This window comes from Petaurus breviceps, unplaced genomic scaffold, assembly GCF_028583685.1.
Source record: "Petaurus breviceps papuanus isolate PSGF00001 unplaced genomic scaffold, PetGlider_PUasm1.0 90895, whole genome shotgun sequence".
NCBI classification, from domain to species: domain Eukaryota; kingdom Metazoa; phylum Chordata; class Mammalia; order Diprotodontia; family Petauridae; genus Petaurus; species Petaurus breviceps.
The window spans coordinates 1,651,563-1,667,498 of NW_027187372.1; the positions used below are offsets into that span (position 1 = coordinate 1,651,563).

At 41.6% G+C, this 15,936-nt stretch overlaps 1 protein-coding gene across 11 annotated transcripts; it reads left to right on the top strand.

Annotated features, from left to right (window-relative positions):
• Positions 1-3,890: 3,890 nt before the first annotated feature.
• Positions 3,891-15,731, top strand: LOC138150971 (zinc finger protein 501-like). 11 transcript variants are annotated; one of them, XM_069074378.1, is made up of 5 exons: positions 4,694-4,820; positions 5,711-5,940; positions 6,840-6,903; positions 6,990-7,125; positions 13,891-15,731. In XM_069074378.1, exon 5 carries the CDS (start codon positions 13,988-13,990, stop codon positions 15,146-15,148), a length of 1,161 nt encoding a protein of 386 aa, XP_068930479.1. In that variant the 5' UTR covers positions 4,694-4,820; positions 5,711-5,940; positions 6,840-6,903; positions 6,990-7,125; positions 13,891-13,987; the 3' UTR covers positions 15,149-15,731. The 11 variants fall into 11 exon arrangements, with proteins under 11 accessions (XP_068930475.1, XP_068930481.1, XP_068930482.1 ...); XM_069074374.1 differs by lacking the exons at positions 4,694-4,820; positions 6,840-6,903 and adding an exon at positions 3,891-4,319; XM_069074373.1 differs by lacking the exon at positions 6,840-6,903.
• Positions 15,732-15,936: the final 205 nt, after the last annotated feature.

A 15,936-nucleotide genomic window follows, 5' to 3' on the forward strand; every position in this document is an offset into this window, starting at 1 on the left:
TCTCGTCTCTATAACTCCACTGAAATTACTATCTCCTATTTCCAGTGATCAGAGATATATTCACATTTCTAATAGTTTTTTCTCTGCCCTGATGCTCCATGACCTCTCAAAAATTTAACATAGTTGACTACCCTTCTCCTTCTACATATTCTCTCCTTCTTTGGTTTGTGACATTATTCTCTCTTCTAATTTTCCTCCTAGTTCTTTCTTTCTCTTCATCCTCCTCTTCCTCTTGTTCTTTCTCCTCCCCTATCTTCTTCTCCTTCTTCTTTCCTTCTTCTTCTTCCTCCTCCTTTCCAAAGCTGACCTAGGCCACTTTTCATTTAGCTCTAAACTCTCCCCATTACTGACCTTATCTACCCCCATGACTTCAGTCATTGCCTCTAAGCATAAGACTAACAGTTCTGTATATCCATCACAGATCTCCTCCTGTCAGTATCCCAGTTCTACATCTCCACTCGGACATGTTACACTGGATGTGTTAGACACGCTATGTTTTAAACTGAACTCATCATCTTCACTTTAAAACATGGCCCTCTTCCCATCTTCCCTGTTTCTGATGAGAGCACCATCTCTTGGCTCTGGGCATTTCTCTGGCTGTCCACCAGGTCTGGAATGCTCTCCCTCCTCAACACCCCCTACAGACTTCCTTGGCTCCTAGGATAAAATATAATCTCTTCTGTTTGACATTTAAAGCTCTTCACCCAGCCCCATCCTATCTTTCCAGCCTTAGTATATACATCACTCCCTTACATACACACACACTACAATGCAACTATATTGCTTTCCTTTCTATTCCTTATTCATTACACTGCATCTCCCATTCTCCATGCCTAAAATATACATCCTCCTCATATCCATCTCTTGGAATCCCTGGCGTCCTTCAAGGCTCAGCCCCAGCACCACTTTTTGCAAGAAGCCTTTTCTGGTGTCCTTAGAAGCTTGTGGTGCGTGTTCCTCCAAAATTCTCTCATAACTCATTTATATGTGTTTTATATATACCCATATATGTGAATGATGTCTCTCCACTAGAATGTAAGTACCTAGTAGGTATCTAAAACACAGTGGATAGAGCGTTGAGCTTAGAATCAGGAAGACATCTTCCTAAGTTTACATCTGGCCTCAGACACTTACTAGCTGTGTGACCCTGGGCAAGTCACTTAACCCTGTTTGCCTCAGTTTCTTCATCTGTAAAATGAGCTGGAGAAGGAAATGGTAAACCACTCCAGTATCTTTGCCAAGAAAACCCCAAATGAGGTTATGAAGAATCAGATATGACTGAAAAACGATGGAACAAGAAGAATAACAAGAAGTGCTTGATGATTAAGAAAAAAAAGAATAGTAATCTGAACACGAAAAAAAGGTGAATAGGAACAAAAAGCTAAACCCACCAATGAGTGGCATCATCACCTTTCTCTGCCCCTCCCCCCCACACACACACACTCTGCTTGATTTTATAGGCTTGGTTGCATATTAGTTTTGTATCTACTAGCATTCCACGATGCTGTCATTGTTCAGTTGTGTCTGACTCTTTGTGACTCCATGGACCTTAGCTCACCAATACCGTCCACGGGGTTTTCTTGGCAAACAATACTGGAGTGGTTTGACATTTCCTTCTCTGGTAGATTAATGCAAACAGAAGTTAAGTGACTCTCTAGGGTCACACATCTGATGTTAAATTTGAACTCAGGTCTTTCTGACTCCAGGCCCAGCTCTCTCTATACACGGAGCCACCTAGCTGCCTCACCAGTGCTCCTGGAGGACCTTGCTGATTGTCCACACTGTGGTCTTTCAGCAGAATAGGTGGGTCGGGTAAATTAGAAAGGCCATCATTTGGAATAGCATTGTAGTCAAACAAGCATGGGGAAGCTATACAAAGGTGCCACCTAGTGGTAGCATTTATGATTTTTCTCCTTCCTATTCCACACCCAGTCAATACACAAATTTAGATGATTCTAAATCCCAAATTGTTCCTTTCCCTTTTCATTCCCACTATAACCATCCTAGTTCATGTCCTTGTGACTTCTTATCCAGCATAGTGCAAAAGCTTCTAAAACGGCATTTACTGTTGAGTTGTTTCCATTGTATCTGACTGATCCCACTTGGGGTTTTCTCAGCAAAGATATTGGAATGGTTTGCCACTTCCTTCTCCAATTCATTTTACAGATGAGTAGTTGAGGCAAACAGGGTTAAGTGACTTGCCCAGGGTCACCATCCTTCAATCATTCTCCTTCCTCAATTTATCTCAATTTATTTCTTATATGTGTGTGTATGGATGTATATGTATAGGCAGATTCGTCCTCTAGGCATCTGAAATTCATTGTGCCCAAAAGGGAAGTCATTCATCATCTTTTCCCTCTAAACTCATATCTCTTCTGAATATCCTCCTTTTGTCTGGGATTGATTCTTCCAATCAACCAGGTTCACAAACTTAAGAGTCATCTTTAATTTTCTACTCTATTTCATCCTACATATCCAATTAGTTTCTAAGTGTTGTTGGCTTTACCCTAAGTCTCTTGTGCCTATCTCCTTCGCCCTATTCACACAACCCTTGTTCAGGCCCTCATCAACTTTCTCTTATCTGAAACAAGTCTGTCAGTCAGTCAGTCAACAAACAATCAATTAGTAAATATTTATTAATTGCCTACTTTGTACTAAGCTCTGAGATACAAAGGAAAGCAAAAGACCTGCTGTTTAAAAGTTCACAATCTAAAAAAAAAAGTTCAAAATATAATGAAAGAGACATTTGAAGAACTACGTACAAACAAGCTATTTACAGAATAAATATAAAATAATCAAGAGGAAGATTCGGAAAGTCTTCCTGTGGAAGGTAGGACTTTAGCTGAGGCTTAATGGAAGCCAGAAAAGCCAGAATGGACATAAGGAGGGAGAGCATTTCAGGTATGGGGGACAACCAGTGAGAATACCCAGAGTCAAGAGGACCACGGGGACCTAAAGATGGAGAGCCATAGAAGAAACCTGTTACGGCCCCCAAGAAACCTCTTTCCATCTTGGCAGCCTTTATGCAGATCATAGTAAGGTTTCTCTCAGCTCAAAAGTCAGAATTTCTGAGTTACGTAGGTTCCTATCATTCCATGTGGAAATCCATCAGCAAATGGGATATGGAAGGAACCGCCATGGAGAGGATTTTGCCGAAGGACCTCGGAACTGTTTAACCCCGTCGTTGCTACGTCTCGTGTGATCACGATATTACGTGTGTTGTTTTGTCCATAAGAATGCGAGCCCCATGAAAACAGGGACTCAGACTTTCTCAACCATGCCGGGAGCCCATACTTCTCCTTCCATCACTTGTCATCTTCCTTTTATGGACTATCTTCCCTCAACAGAATGTAAGCTCCTTGAGGGTAGAGGTTTTCTTTCTGCTTGTTTTTGTATTCCCAACGCTTAACACAATTCCAGGATAACACCATAAATGCTTAATAAATGCTTGTCGACTTACTAAATCTACTCTTCCACCTAACCTTCCTGCTGCTGGGACAAAGGGAAGGGTGAGCTAATGGGGCTGGGTACATTAGCTGGGAATGCTGAAACAGGAAAAGCCAGGAGGCAGAGAAGAAAAAGGCGTCTAGGCGTGGGGGGCAGCCAGGGAAATATCCAGAGGTGAGAGGCAAGAGATGGAATGTCCAGCCCACCTGACTTTACAGAACCCGGGCCTGACCCATACAGGACTGAGAAATCCCAGACCCACAGGGAAACTGGAAACGTGGATCTACCTCCAGACTCTCTCCCACCTCTTGGGTGAGGCCGAGAGGGGAATCCTTTATTGCTAAATTACTTAGGGGGCGGGGCTACTCACAGTTGGGGGGGCGAGGCAAAGGCGAAGCCTTTATTACTAAGGAGGAGGGGGCCCCCTGCGAAAGAAAGAATAACCCATCGGGAGAGGCGATACCAAGAGGCACGCCCAGAGGCGAGGAAAGCTGAATTGTGGAAGTGTGGGCCACCCATCGAAGATCCGCCTCTTAACTTTACTGCTGAATTACTGAGTGCAGGCCACCCATAAGAAGCGGAACCTTTATTGTTAATTATAGAGATGGCGGAGTTACCTACAAGAGGTGGAGACTTTAATTTCGTAGTGGGGAGAGCTTGGAGGCAGAACGTTTAATACAGAATAGTATTAAATTACTGAGGGCCGAGCTACCACCCAGAAGAGGCGGAGCCTGCTGGCAGGAGGGGCCACCCTCCAGAAGAGGAGCCTTGTGGTTGAATTGCTGTAAGGCTGAGCCACTCACAAGAGACGAAGGATTTCAGGGGCGGGTCCATAGGCGTGGCTTGTTTTGTTGAATTACTGAGGCGGCGGGGTAAGGGTTAAATTGCCCTCGGTCGACAAGGGGCGTGGTGAGGGCGGAGGGAAGGGCCGCCACTTGGAGGTGGGTGGGGGCGGAGGCGGGAACTGGCTTTGGGTTGGCTGGCGGGCTTGTCTGTCAGGGTCGGGGCGGGGGGTGGGCCTCGTTTTGTTTCCTTCCTTCATGGTCGGGGGTGGAAGATGGCAGCGGTTGGCCCCTCTTCGGCGGCCTGTGAGGGTGTCTAGCTTAGCCGCCTCCTCCTTCCTCCGGAGGAGAGCTATGCGGCCTACGGGCAAGGAGCAGGGAGGAGGCGGAGGAGGAGGTGGATGAAGAGAGAAGGAGGCGGAGCAGGAGGAGGAGGCGGGCGGAGCCGCCGCCCAGTAACCGCAGAACTGAGCAGGTACCCTCCCTCTCTCGCGGGTGCCCCCGCCCCAGGTCGGGCCGCTCTGCAGGGGACCGTGGCGCTCTCCGAGGCCTGCCCCTTACCGCCCGGGGTGAAGCGGCGGGACGGAGGAGGCGAGTCCTGGGGGAGTTCGGGCGCGGAATTCCATCGAGCTCCCCAGCGCCCCCACTGCAGAGAGCAGTGGGGCCTGGGTTCCAATCCTCCCCGCCCGCCTCGGGCATGACGTCACTCGTGTACACCTCCCTTGCGCTCCATCCTCCCTTCAGGTTTAAGGAGCGGCCTGACGCCGCCACAGGTCCCGGAGTTTGGGGAATCTGGGGGAATGGCTGGGAGGGGCTGGTGTGACCTAGAGTGGGGATTAAGTCGGAGTCTGCCCCGCCGTGCAGCCTGGCCCAGGCAGGGTGCGGAGCCCAAGCAGGAGGGGCCTGTCTTCCCGAGACGGGCGATTCCGGGGGCCGAGGGAGAAGGGAGGGGCCCGAGGCCGGAGGCTGCCCACGGCTCGCCGTCCTTTATCGGGCCGCGGCTTCCCCGCTGGTGATCGCGGCGTGGCGCGCCAGCGCTGCCGGGACGCATTATCAGAGGTATAAAAAATGTTACAGAGGTCAGGCAGAGAAAAGGTGGTGAAGATGACCTTGGACAGTTAGAGTCCGGGGAGGAGACTGAGTGCCAAGTGTCAGAGGCAGGATTTGAATCTGGGTCTGGCGGGCTCCAAAGCATCCCTTCTACCCACAGAATCTGGTGGTGCTGAATCAGGGGGCTTACCCCTTACCCCCTCTGCCCGACGGCTCGGGAGGGGTGGTGGGACCCGTCTGGCCGGTGTGAGGCAGCTGCGGGGGGTGGGCACTGCTGGGACCCCAGACTTTAGAGAAGGACGCACGGGCCAAATGCTTTTGCTCTTACTGCTTTGTTCAGTTCTAACCCCTGGATGTTGGGCTTTCCAGGAGCCGCGCCCGGCTGATCAGATAGGGATATATTCAGACCTTTACATTTGCATTATATATAGTACCGCCGATCTAACACTGCTCACGTGTGCCCAGCCGCATTAGTGGAGTGTCACCCCAGGAGGGCTGGTTAATCTGAACCCTCACCACCTGTGCCCACTGGGTGAAGCTGCGCCTTGGAGTCATGGCCCCTGGATTTGGATGAAAGGGACCTGAAGATCCATTTTGCTCCCCTGCTGGTTCCATGTGCAACCTTGACAAAGACTTCTCTGGCCTTCAGTTTCCTCATCAGGTTATTCTAACTCTGAACTTCATAATCATAAAGGTGTTTCAGCTTCTTGCTTTAATGGGAACGTGGAAGAGATTTATTTCAGTGGTAGGTTTGTAGTACCTTTGAATGAATGGGTTTCACTTTGTCCTCAAACTCTCATAGACATGGTGAATGTTTATTGAATCATTTTGTGACTGTTAGTACCACATTAGCAGCCAGTATTTGAGAATTTTGGTACAGGATTTAAGGCAGAAGTTCTGTAATGTTCCCTGAGCTCTCTAATCTTCAGTTTTTTCCTGTTTGGTGACTGTAACTTCCAGAACTCCTGGAGGAGATACCCCCTTAAACCTTCCCACCATTGCTTCCATTACTGCCGCCTCGTGGCAAGACACAGCCCACCCTGCTACTCCTTGCAGGAGAGAGAATTCAGAATCCTTGTTCCCCCTTCCTATCTCTCCCTTCCCGACAGTCCTGCCAGTCAGACGGGACCCTTCTCTCTCTTGTCATTGCACTCAGGTACTACCATCCAATCTTCTAGTGTACCATAAGGATCCCTGGGCCTTAACAGGCATTGTACCACTGAACCCTTGTGGCTTTTAGGCCTTTCTGCCCTGTGGTCAAACTCTACCATATGTGTAGTTTCAGCCAATTAGATTGTCTCTCTTAACTATTGTATCACCATCCCACCCAGCTTTGGGTTCTGGAACTCACAAGATTAAACACATTACAGTAAGAGGTCAGTGATACACCATAGCTTGAGAATGAAGAAATATTAACTTTTTTTGTATTATAGGTTCTTTGATACTTTGAAAAATCCGTGACTTTATTAGTGTGTATATATATTCAAACAGATTGTAACTCCTCTATGTCATCCCATCTTGTAAGATTCTTCTTCACAGTCTCCTTTAATCCCTGCGCAGATCTACCCAATGCATTTGAGGCATTTTTGTTCTTCAGTGTCTTGGAGGGCTACAGATGTCTCAGGTTGTTTGTCCATTTGCATATATTCAAGGACTCAAGGCTAAAAGAGACTTTGCATGTTATTTAATTCAGCCTCCTTTGTTTTACAGGTGAAGAAACTGCTCCCCAGAAAGGGAATGCGACTCCCCGAGTTCTGGTCACACTGGTGACTAGTAAATGGGAAGAGAACTAGTGTTTGAATTCTGGCCTTCTGACTCTACATGGAGCCTTCTTTCCACACCTCAGGTGACCCACTTATCCAACATCCTTATTCTTGCCTTTTATACTACTCCTTGCAACTAATCTTTGTTAGTAACAGGCAGTTGCACCGTGCGTCTTTCTGTTGCATTTTGGATTATTTGGATTATTTATTTATCATTTTGATTCTTCTGACTTCATGGTATTCCACGATTTACAAAACATTACCTGAAGAATACTGGTGTCACAGAGATGGCTTTTCTCAGTGATGAAGTGTTCAGAAGCCCTGTGAAGTACTTAATATAATAAACTGTTTGATTAAAAGTGAGATACATATTTGTGTGTGTGTATATATTGCATCATTATTTTAGTTAAATGTGAATAATAATAATGAAGATGATAATGGTGATAAAGGAAGCATAGTAGGAGAGAGGAAAGAGCATGGGGTTTGGAGTCAGGCCCTGGGTTTGAATCCTCTCTCTCCTTCATATCTTGGTAACTGGACAAATCATTACATGTCCTTCAGCCTTAGTTTCCTCTTCTGTAAAATGAAGGGAGTTGGACTTGAAGACCTCTACATTTCCTCACAGTTCCAAATTTATGATCCCAAGATTATGACATCATTGCTCAGTGTCTCTGTTTCTTCCTCTTTAAAACAGATAATCGTACTTACAGAACTGACCTCACAGAGTCGTTGTGAATCACAAATGAGATCATTCATATAAAATGTGGCCAGCCCTGTAAACGTCAGTTATTTGGTTAGCTCTGATACTATTCAGAGGTTTGAAAAACATGGTTCAAATATGTCCATCTCAGGAGACACAGTTTAAAACAACAACAACAAAAAGAAATAGCATTAGGTCTAACATATTCATGTGATACAATTAGCTACTTATCTCTGTTTTAGGAATAGGGTACCTTAACAGGGATCTGGTTTTCAAAAAATGAAATTATTATTCATAGTCTGATGATAATGTTGTTTATAGAGTAGCCAAGTCCTTTTTTCTTCCTCACTTTTTCTTTTGACCATATCAATACTTTTTTGACCCATAATTTTGTCCCTGTATTTAACTCAACCCATAGAATAAATTTCCGCAACCAAATAAAGCAAAGAAATTGTTTTCTTCATAATTCTCACTTAAGTAATTTTATGTACCACAGGAGACATGACAACAGTTTGGGGAATTAATGGGACATTTTTATTTTAAGAGATATACTGATACTCATCACAGCACATTCTAGACTACACGTCAGAGTGTGGGTACCATTCTGAGAATGATTCACTGAAATCTGACAACCACCAAAAGGTAGAAAATGGTTTTAATGTGTGTTGCAAATGTACAAATAGCACTGAAATGGCAGCAACAGTCAAGAGTGGTATAGTGTTAGGTTTGGCTTTTCTTTTGACTTCCTAGCATTTCTTATGATTCCTACACTGCCCTATTTCTGTTTTACTTCTTTTCCCCATTCTCCTAGCTTCCAGTGGCCTCAGAAAGCAAAGACTTCTGAGGACAATATGTAAAGTAGTTTAGTTTTGATCTTTATGCAGTATAGATATAAAATGACCACATCTGAAATTAGAGATTTGATGCAGGTTTGATATATGTTCTGGGTTATTTGTGATTGATGGGAATTAGAATGGAGGAAAAAAAGGATTCCATTTTAAAATAATAAAATTGATATTGAAAGATCATTGCAGTTACTCAGTGGAAAAAAAAAACTCAGCTTTCAAAATTTAAGCAGAACTTGAAACATTGGGAACAATTTGTTAAAAAATTTTTAATTAATGGAAACTGCATTCTGTTCTAGGAAGACTTCTAGGAAACACTGTTTAAATGCAAGGATAAGAATGTTTCTGAATATATTTGCTGGATATACATTGTCCACCAGCAGCATGATTGAATTGAAGGCAAAATTGGGATACTTCATTATGTATTAGTCTTAAATCTTTAAGTAATGACCCTTCCATAAAAAGAATTTAGGATGCAAACTTTATGGAAGATAAAATTGCCTAAGTAGATCTATCCCTACTGTTTCATGGTATAAAAATTACCTTGAAAAATCTTCATGTTGAACCATACTTAATATTGCCCTGACATAGGATTCTGTCTCTATTAGTAGTACCAAGAAATGGTTTATAGGAGACAGTTATCTTCCATAACAATGATCTCAGAAAGTAAGCTTTATGCTCTCACTAAAATATTCCCTGATTACCTGAAGAATAACTTAGATTCATTTATCTGCTGATTTAATACCTTTTCTGAAAAGATTCAGCCTTGAAGGTTGGTTGGTTACTTCCTGTAAAAGTTGTCTCCTACCAGAATTTCACTTATCCATTCATTTCATGGGACTCTGAAGTAGAAAAACCAATTGTGTCACTCTGTATATATTTTTAAATCTCTAATTTTACATATAATACCCATTGGATTAGTTGATTTATCATTAAATATTTTATAGTTAATTAATCATCTTACATCAACTTTTTCTCTGAAGGACATTTGGAAATTACTTCATTAGGAAATCATCAGAATTTCTTAAGACATAGGGATTTTTTTTTTCATCCATCAGTAGGGCCTATGTATAGGAATTATTCGCTGAAAAAAACTCCAAGTGCCAAAAATAATTTTTGTCTTCATTGCTGAAGTAGAATAGAGATTCTCATTAGACATCAAGACCCACAGACTTCCCTTCTGGTTCTCTAGTTGCATATCCATCTTCTGTTCTTAGAAGTAGGAGTTTTTTGCAATAGAATTATAGAACTGGGGCAGCCAGGTGGCTCAGCGAGTAAGAGCACCGGCTCCAGTGTCGGGATGACCTGGGGATCAAATCCGGGCTCAGATACTTAGCACCACACTCAGAAATAACTGGCCGTGTAACCTTGAGCAAGTTACTTAACCCTGATTGCTTAAAAAAAAAAGAATTATAGAACTGGAAGAGGCCTTAGAGATGATCTAGTCCACCTGAGTGAAGAAACAGGTTCCTAGAGGGGTAAAGTGACCTGTCCGAGGTCACAGTGACGGCTGGGATTTCATCATGGATCTTCTGACTCCAAACGCAGATTCTATCCACTGTACCACTGCTTCCTTTGTTGATTTTTTAGATAGCTTCTTCATATAAATTGGTGCAAAAAGGGAACCTTCATTTTCTTCTGGAGAAGATAGCCTTCGAAATGAGTTGAACTTAGTAAGTTATTTTCTATAAGATGAGATGGAGACTTCTTTGCCAGACCCATTATTTTAATTTTGGCAAAAGCTAAGAAATGATTCAGAAATGAATGTACCATGGCATTTTTCTGGAACTCTATGTAGTAGGTCAAATTTTGTTATAACTTATAAATATAAGAAACTCTTCAGAAGATTTTGTTGAATTGACTTGATGTCAGAAGGCTGATGAGTGCTTTGGAGTTTTCTTGTCTTATTTGTTGTAGTTAGGCAACCTTCTTTTAATTATATACATAGTAATGAGTAACAGCAGTGAAAACTGCTGTACTATAGATAGTATAATCTCCTTTATCACCATTATCATAATCCACAAATTATTATAGCTCTTTTTGACTATAATTCCTACCTTTTTTCCTATCTTTTCTCTTTTTTATCAGACCTTCTAACACATTTTTAAAAATGATTTAAATTTTACATCTTCCTCTGGTCTCCTGATGAAGTACTCATGAACAGTATATTCTCCCACAATAGGCAGCCACTAGAATATTAGAAGATTCAAACTGAATAATTAGCTACTGAATAATCACTCCCAAAACTTCGATTGTTTGAATGTTCCTTGAAATTAAGTGGACCATCATCTGGGGCATGACAGTCTGATATGAAAATTGTAATGGAATTTGACATGTAAAACTATGTACTTTCATAGCTTTATCTTTTTAAACTTATGGGTAAGCTTTCCCCATTTAAATCTTTGGGAAAGAGACAATACGTAGGAGTTGCCCAAAGCAGGTGAAAGTAAAATTCGAGCCCTGCATCCTGCTCATCGAACAGTTACTCATTTAAAATTAGTTAACATTTATATTGTGAAAGTGGGAAGGTGAATGTTATGTTGAAACAGATCTCTATTTGCAAATATCTCACTTTTCATGTGGATTCTAGGTTTTGTTGCATTTTGGTAAATGCAACATTAACTTAGCCATATGAGAGAGAAAGGAATATGGATAAAAAAAAGTGGGACAAAAAAATGTTATCAAAAAGGGATGTGGGGGCATTGTGGACTAGAATATGACATTAATATTGAGGAAAATTCCTCTTCTGTATTGAGGGATATGTGTTTGTAGTTGTTCAGTCTTTCAGTTGTGTCTGACTCTTCATGACTTCATTTGGGGTTTTCTTAGCAAAGATACTGGAGCAGTTTACCATTTCCTTTTCCAGCTCATTTTATGGATGAGGAAACTGAGGTAAGCAGGGTTAGGTGACTTGCCCATGGTCACAAAGCTATCTGAAAGCAGATTTGAATTCAGGTCTTCCTGACTCTTGGCTTGTTGTTCTGTCCACTGCAATACCTAGCTGCTCATATTTTCTTGGAACTAAATTTAATTGTTTGATTTTTAGTTTTCCTTTTGATTGTTGTATTCATTTAATTATTGTTATTCATCTTCTCTTAGTATTGCTTGAGAGAGAAGAAATAAGGGACATTCAAGGTTTCTTTACTATTCAGGCTTAGTATGTAGACGATCTAATAGCATTCAACTGTATTTTGTAGTTGCTCTCAGCATATTGCCTTTGAGATCAATAATATTGATTGCTACTCACATGAATGCCAGAAAGCATACCAGTGCCTGATAAAAATATTCACTAGTGTGAAAAAAAAAGTTAGGAATCACTATGTAAAATCCCTATTCTTTAAATTCTCAATTTATATAATTTTCCCAAATACATTTTAAAATATGAATTTGAAAACATGAAGACTTGAGTTGCTAGAAAACCCTAGTGGTGATAGTTCATATACTAGTGTGTCCAGTATTTTGAGTGTCTGGGAAGATCATATTTAACTAATTGAAGCATCTGTGGCCAAATGAGTTAAAGCCCCCAGCCCCAATTATATTGTAAGCTCATCAAGAGCAAAATCCGTGGTAAATGTGCACAGGTATGCCGTGTTATGTATACGCACTCCCCATCCCCCATGCTTAACGCTTTACTCTTTACATGCTGGTCATTGAATGAGTGTTTTGTTGAATGACTGAATGTGTGAGAGAAAAGGAGAAAAAAGGAGAGTATTGTTATTCTAACAAACGAGGCAATATGGCTCAATGATGTCATGAATAGTTTCTCCACATGACTGCATAGACCAGAGGAGTAGCATATTGTTTTTTACTAGCAAATGGACTTGAGCTTAACTTTCTCCCACTCCCCAAATTCACCAGTACAGACACACACACACACACACACCACACACCCACACACACACATACCACACACACTCACGCATACACACACATACCACACACACATGCACACACATACCACACACACTCACTCACCTATTTCACCCTCATAATAACAAGACGGATACTGATGAGATGAAGCTTTCTTCCTTTAGTGATCCCGTTCACTGTCACCAGTACAGAGAGCTTTGCTGCCTTGGTAGCTAGAGAGTTGTAGAGTAGAAGCAGACTTTATGTGTGTTTCTTCTTTTTTCCTATGCTTTCTTGCCCAAGAGTGGACCTCCAAGGGAGTCTTTCTGTTGACTCTGATCAACAACTAACTAGAGTGGGGGGTACAAGGCATCTATTTGGTGTCATAGCCTTTAAAATGAATGGATTAAAGATCATAAATCAGTATATATTGCAGTATATTGGGTAACTTCAGCACATAATTAAAAATCACATGTTTTGGAGCCTCCAAAGAGTCAGGATACTTTTAAATGAAAATGTGAGGAAAGGCTGCTGCTGCTTAGCATTCTAGATCTGGAAGGACTGTTTGTTGATATGCAGAGAATTGGTTTGCAAAGATCAATCTGGATGGAGAACCTGGAATATCTGGGGGGAGAAACCTATTATTAAAGGATGTGTTAAGACCATTGGAGAAGTGTAGGACTGAAATCTAATGTAAATCTGAAGAAATAATGAGAATAAAATAAAATTAATATAAAAAACAGAATAGCTCTTTAATGATTTGGGGAAGTTGAAAGTCGGAATATTTCTTGCTGTTACTGTAATTATAAGATCAAAGGTAGAATATTCTCATCCTTGTACCTGTTTCATTTTAAACTAAAGGCAAAACTGTTACTTTTAGTTGAATTCTTTAAATGTTCTTTTGCTTTTGCACATTTTACATAGAGCCTACTACATGCATGGTAATGCTTACTCCATGAATGGCAGTGCACACTATGTATGTAGCAGTGCCCATAGTGTACTAAGCAGGTGCATTTTGACCTGCAAGGCATGATACCTGCTTTTCAGTAGCTTATTTTAGAAAGACAGGGAAAAAAAATATATATATACATGAACCATTCTAGAAGTATACAAAGTGTTTTAAGTACCAAATTAGTGATATATAGGAAATAAATGCAGCAGGAGTTAATGGAAGGTAGAATTCAATGTAAGATAGAGAGCAGTTGAGGAAATCATCATAGGTTTACATAAGCTAGATCCTGAAGGATAGGCACAGTTGGAATGAAGAAAAAGAAGGAGAAAGGTACAATTTGTACAAAGGTGTGAAGGCAGGAAAGGACAGTGAGAAAATCTTCCTACCTGGTTCAAAGGGTCCACATTGAAAAATAATGGATTTGCATCAGCAGAGTCAGATTATAAAGGATTTTCAATTCTAGACTAGAGTTTGAACTTTGTTCAATCTTTTCCCTCCATAGAGTAACTGGAAGCTGAAGTGAAGATGCCCCACGTCCATCCTGTAAGGATGTAAGTCACTGTGGTCTTTCAGGCTCTCAAGACCAGCAGCAGCACAGAATGGATGTAGAGGTGGACTGGCAATCAGATGGTGACACCCAGGATTCAGCAGAAGAGTGTTCTGATGACACAAGCCTGAGCTCTAAAAAGGCGAGTCATAAATCCATCCTCCAGTTACAAAAACAAGAAAATCCTTCTCTACCCTCTAGGCCATCCTGCAACTCTGCAGGACCCTCATGTAAGCAAGAACTCCCAGTGGAACTGCAGTGTGAAGATGAGGAAACTTATGAAACCTACAACCAAAAACGGTGTGAAACCACAGGGATTTTTGTCAACTCCAGTACTAATTTTGACTTACAGTGTGAGGGTGAAGACTCAGCTCTTTCTTTCTCTGATAACCCAGAAAAAGCTCAGGGAGAGCTTAGTGAGGATGATGAAAACATCGTCCTCGTTGGCACATTTGACGAAGACCTTGAGCCTATCTCCAGGGAATCTTTCCCTTACCAATGTAGGAAGTGTGGCACATCTTTCCGGAATCTAGCTAGACTACAGGAACACAGACAGATCCACATCGCTGAACATTCCTACTGCTGCCCCGTCTGTGGCAAAGAATTCTTTCGTGCTGCTAATTTGCACATGCACAAGTTGATCCACTCTAGTGATAGGCCACATAAATGCCCAGAGTGTGACAAAGGATTCATCTGTACAGCAGATGTATGGCGACATCTGCGAAATGTTCACAAAATTGAACACTCCAAGGTGGTTTTAGGAAATGGTACTATGAAGGACCCCTGCTGTACAAATCACCAAAGTGAACATGAGGCTGATCCAGATAAGCAGATTTCAAATGACCAAAAGCCAGGAGGGGAGGAGCTCAGACTTTATGTCTGTCAAACTTGTGGTAAGGGATTTCGCAAACCTAATCTACTTTCCAAACACAAAATAATCCACCGGCAGGAAAAGCCATACATATGCCAGGAATGTGGCATGGCCTTTATCCAGCTGCTCAGGTTGAAAAGGCATCAACAAACACACTCGGGAGAACGTCCTTTCTACTGTGATGAGTGTGGTGGGACCTTTACCCGATTGTCATCACTACAACGCCATCAACGTATCCATACTGGAGAGAAGCCATACTCTTGTGTTTATTGTGGTCATTCCTTTACTGAGTCAGGCACTATGAGGAGGCATGAACGTACACACAAAGTGGAGAAAGATTAGTGGCTCTGTTAATTTTCACCTTTTTTTTTTTCATATAAACCAAGACCTCTTCACTAGAACAAACTTTCCAATCTACTCACACGAAACTTAGTCCAATACCTTTTCCTTACTGGACTCCATCCCCACCCAAACTTATGGATGCCATTTTTGTCTTAGAAATGATCCAGTAATTTCTGCCAAGAGGAAAAAAAAGAGTCTTGTTCAGTATTTAACTTAAACCTTACATTTCTGTCCATAGATGAAAGAAATAAAAATACCATTTTTTACTGATTTTTGTCAGATTGTAGTGGACAGTATTCCTTTCAAAAGATGTATCACCCTAATTCGGAACTTTTACAAGATACATCTGATTGGTCTTTTTGAAGATTACATCTTAAAGTCTTAAAATGAATTACGTGTAAGCTCATTGCAGCCCTCTACACAGTTCTGTGTTTAAAACTGCAAGAACAGCCTTCTTCTAATCCAACATAGTTGAGAAAATCTGGGTCTCTTTTTTTCTTTTTTTTAATGAAAGATTTTATTTTGGAAGAAAAAAAGTACATTGTAAAATCAGGTCCCTAATAAACTGGACGATAATCACTAACTTTTGTTTGACTGATTTTGTGTATTTAAAGTAAAAGTTATATTTGTCTGGGAAATTTTGAATTCAACTTCATTTATCAGTGCTCATGAATGAGGTGGCAATATGATTGTTTGGGGATGGTTTTCCCCCCTTGATTATGAATTACATTAGTCTCTTATTCAGATTAAGAAACATCAATATTAATGCTTTCTGAAAGACACCTAAG

Bases quoted from the DNA above. Each gene is read 5' to 3' on its own strand.
- LOC138150971 (XM_069074374.1), top strand. From the start codon at position 13,988: ATGGATGTAGAGGTGGACTGGCAATCAGATGGTGACACCCAGGATTCA.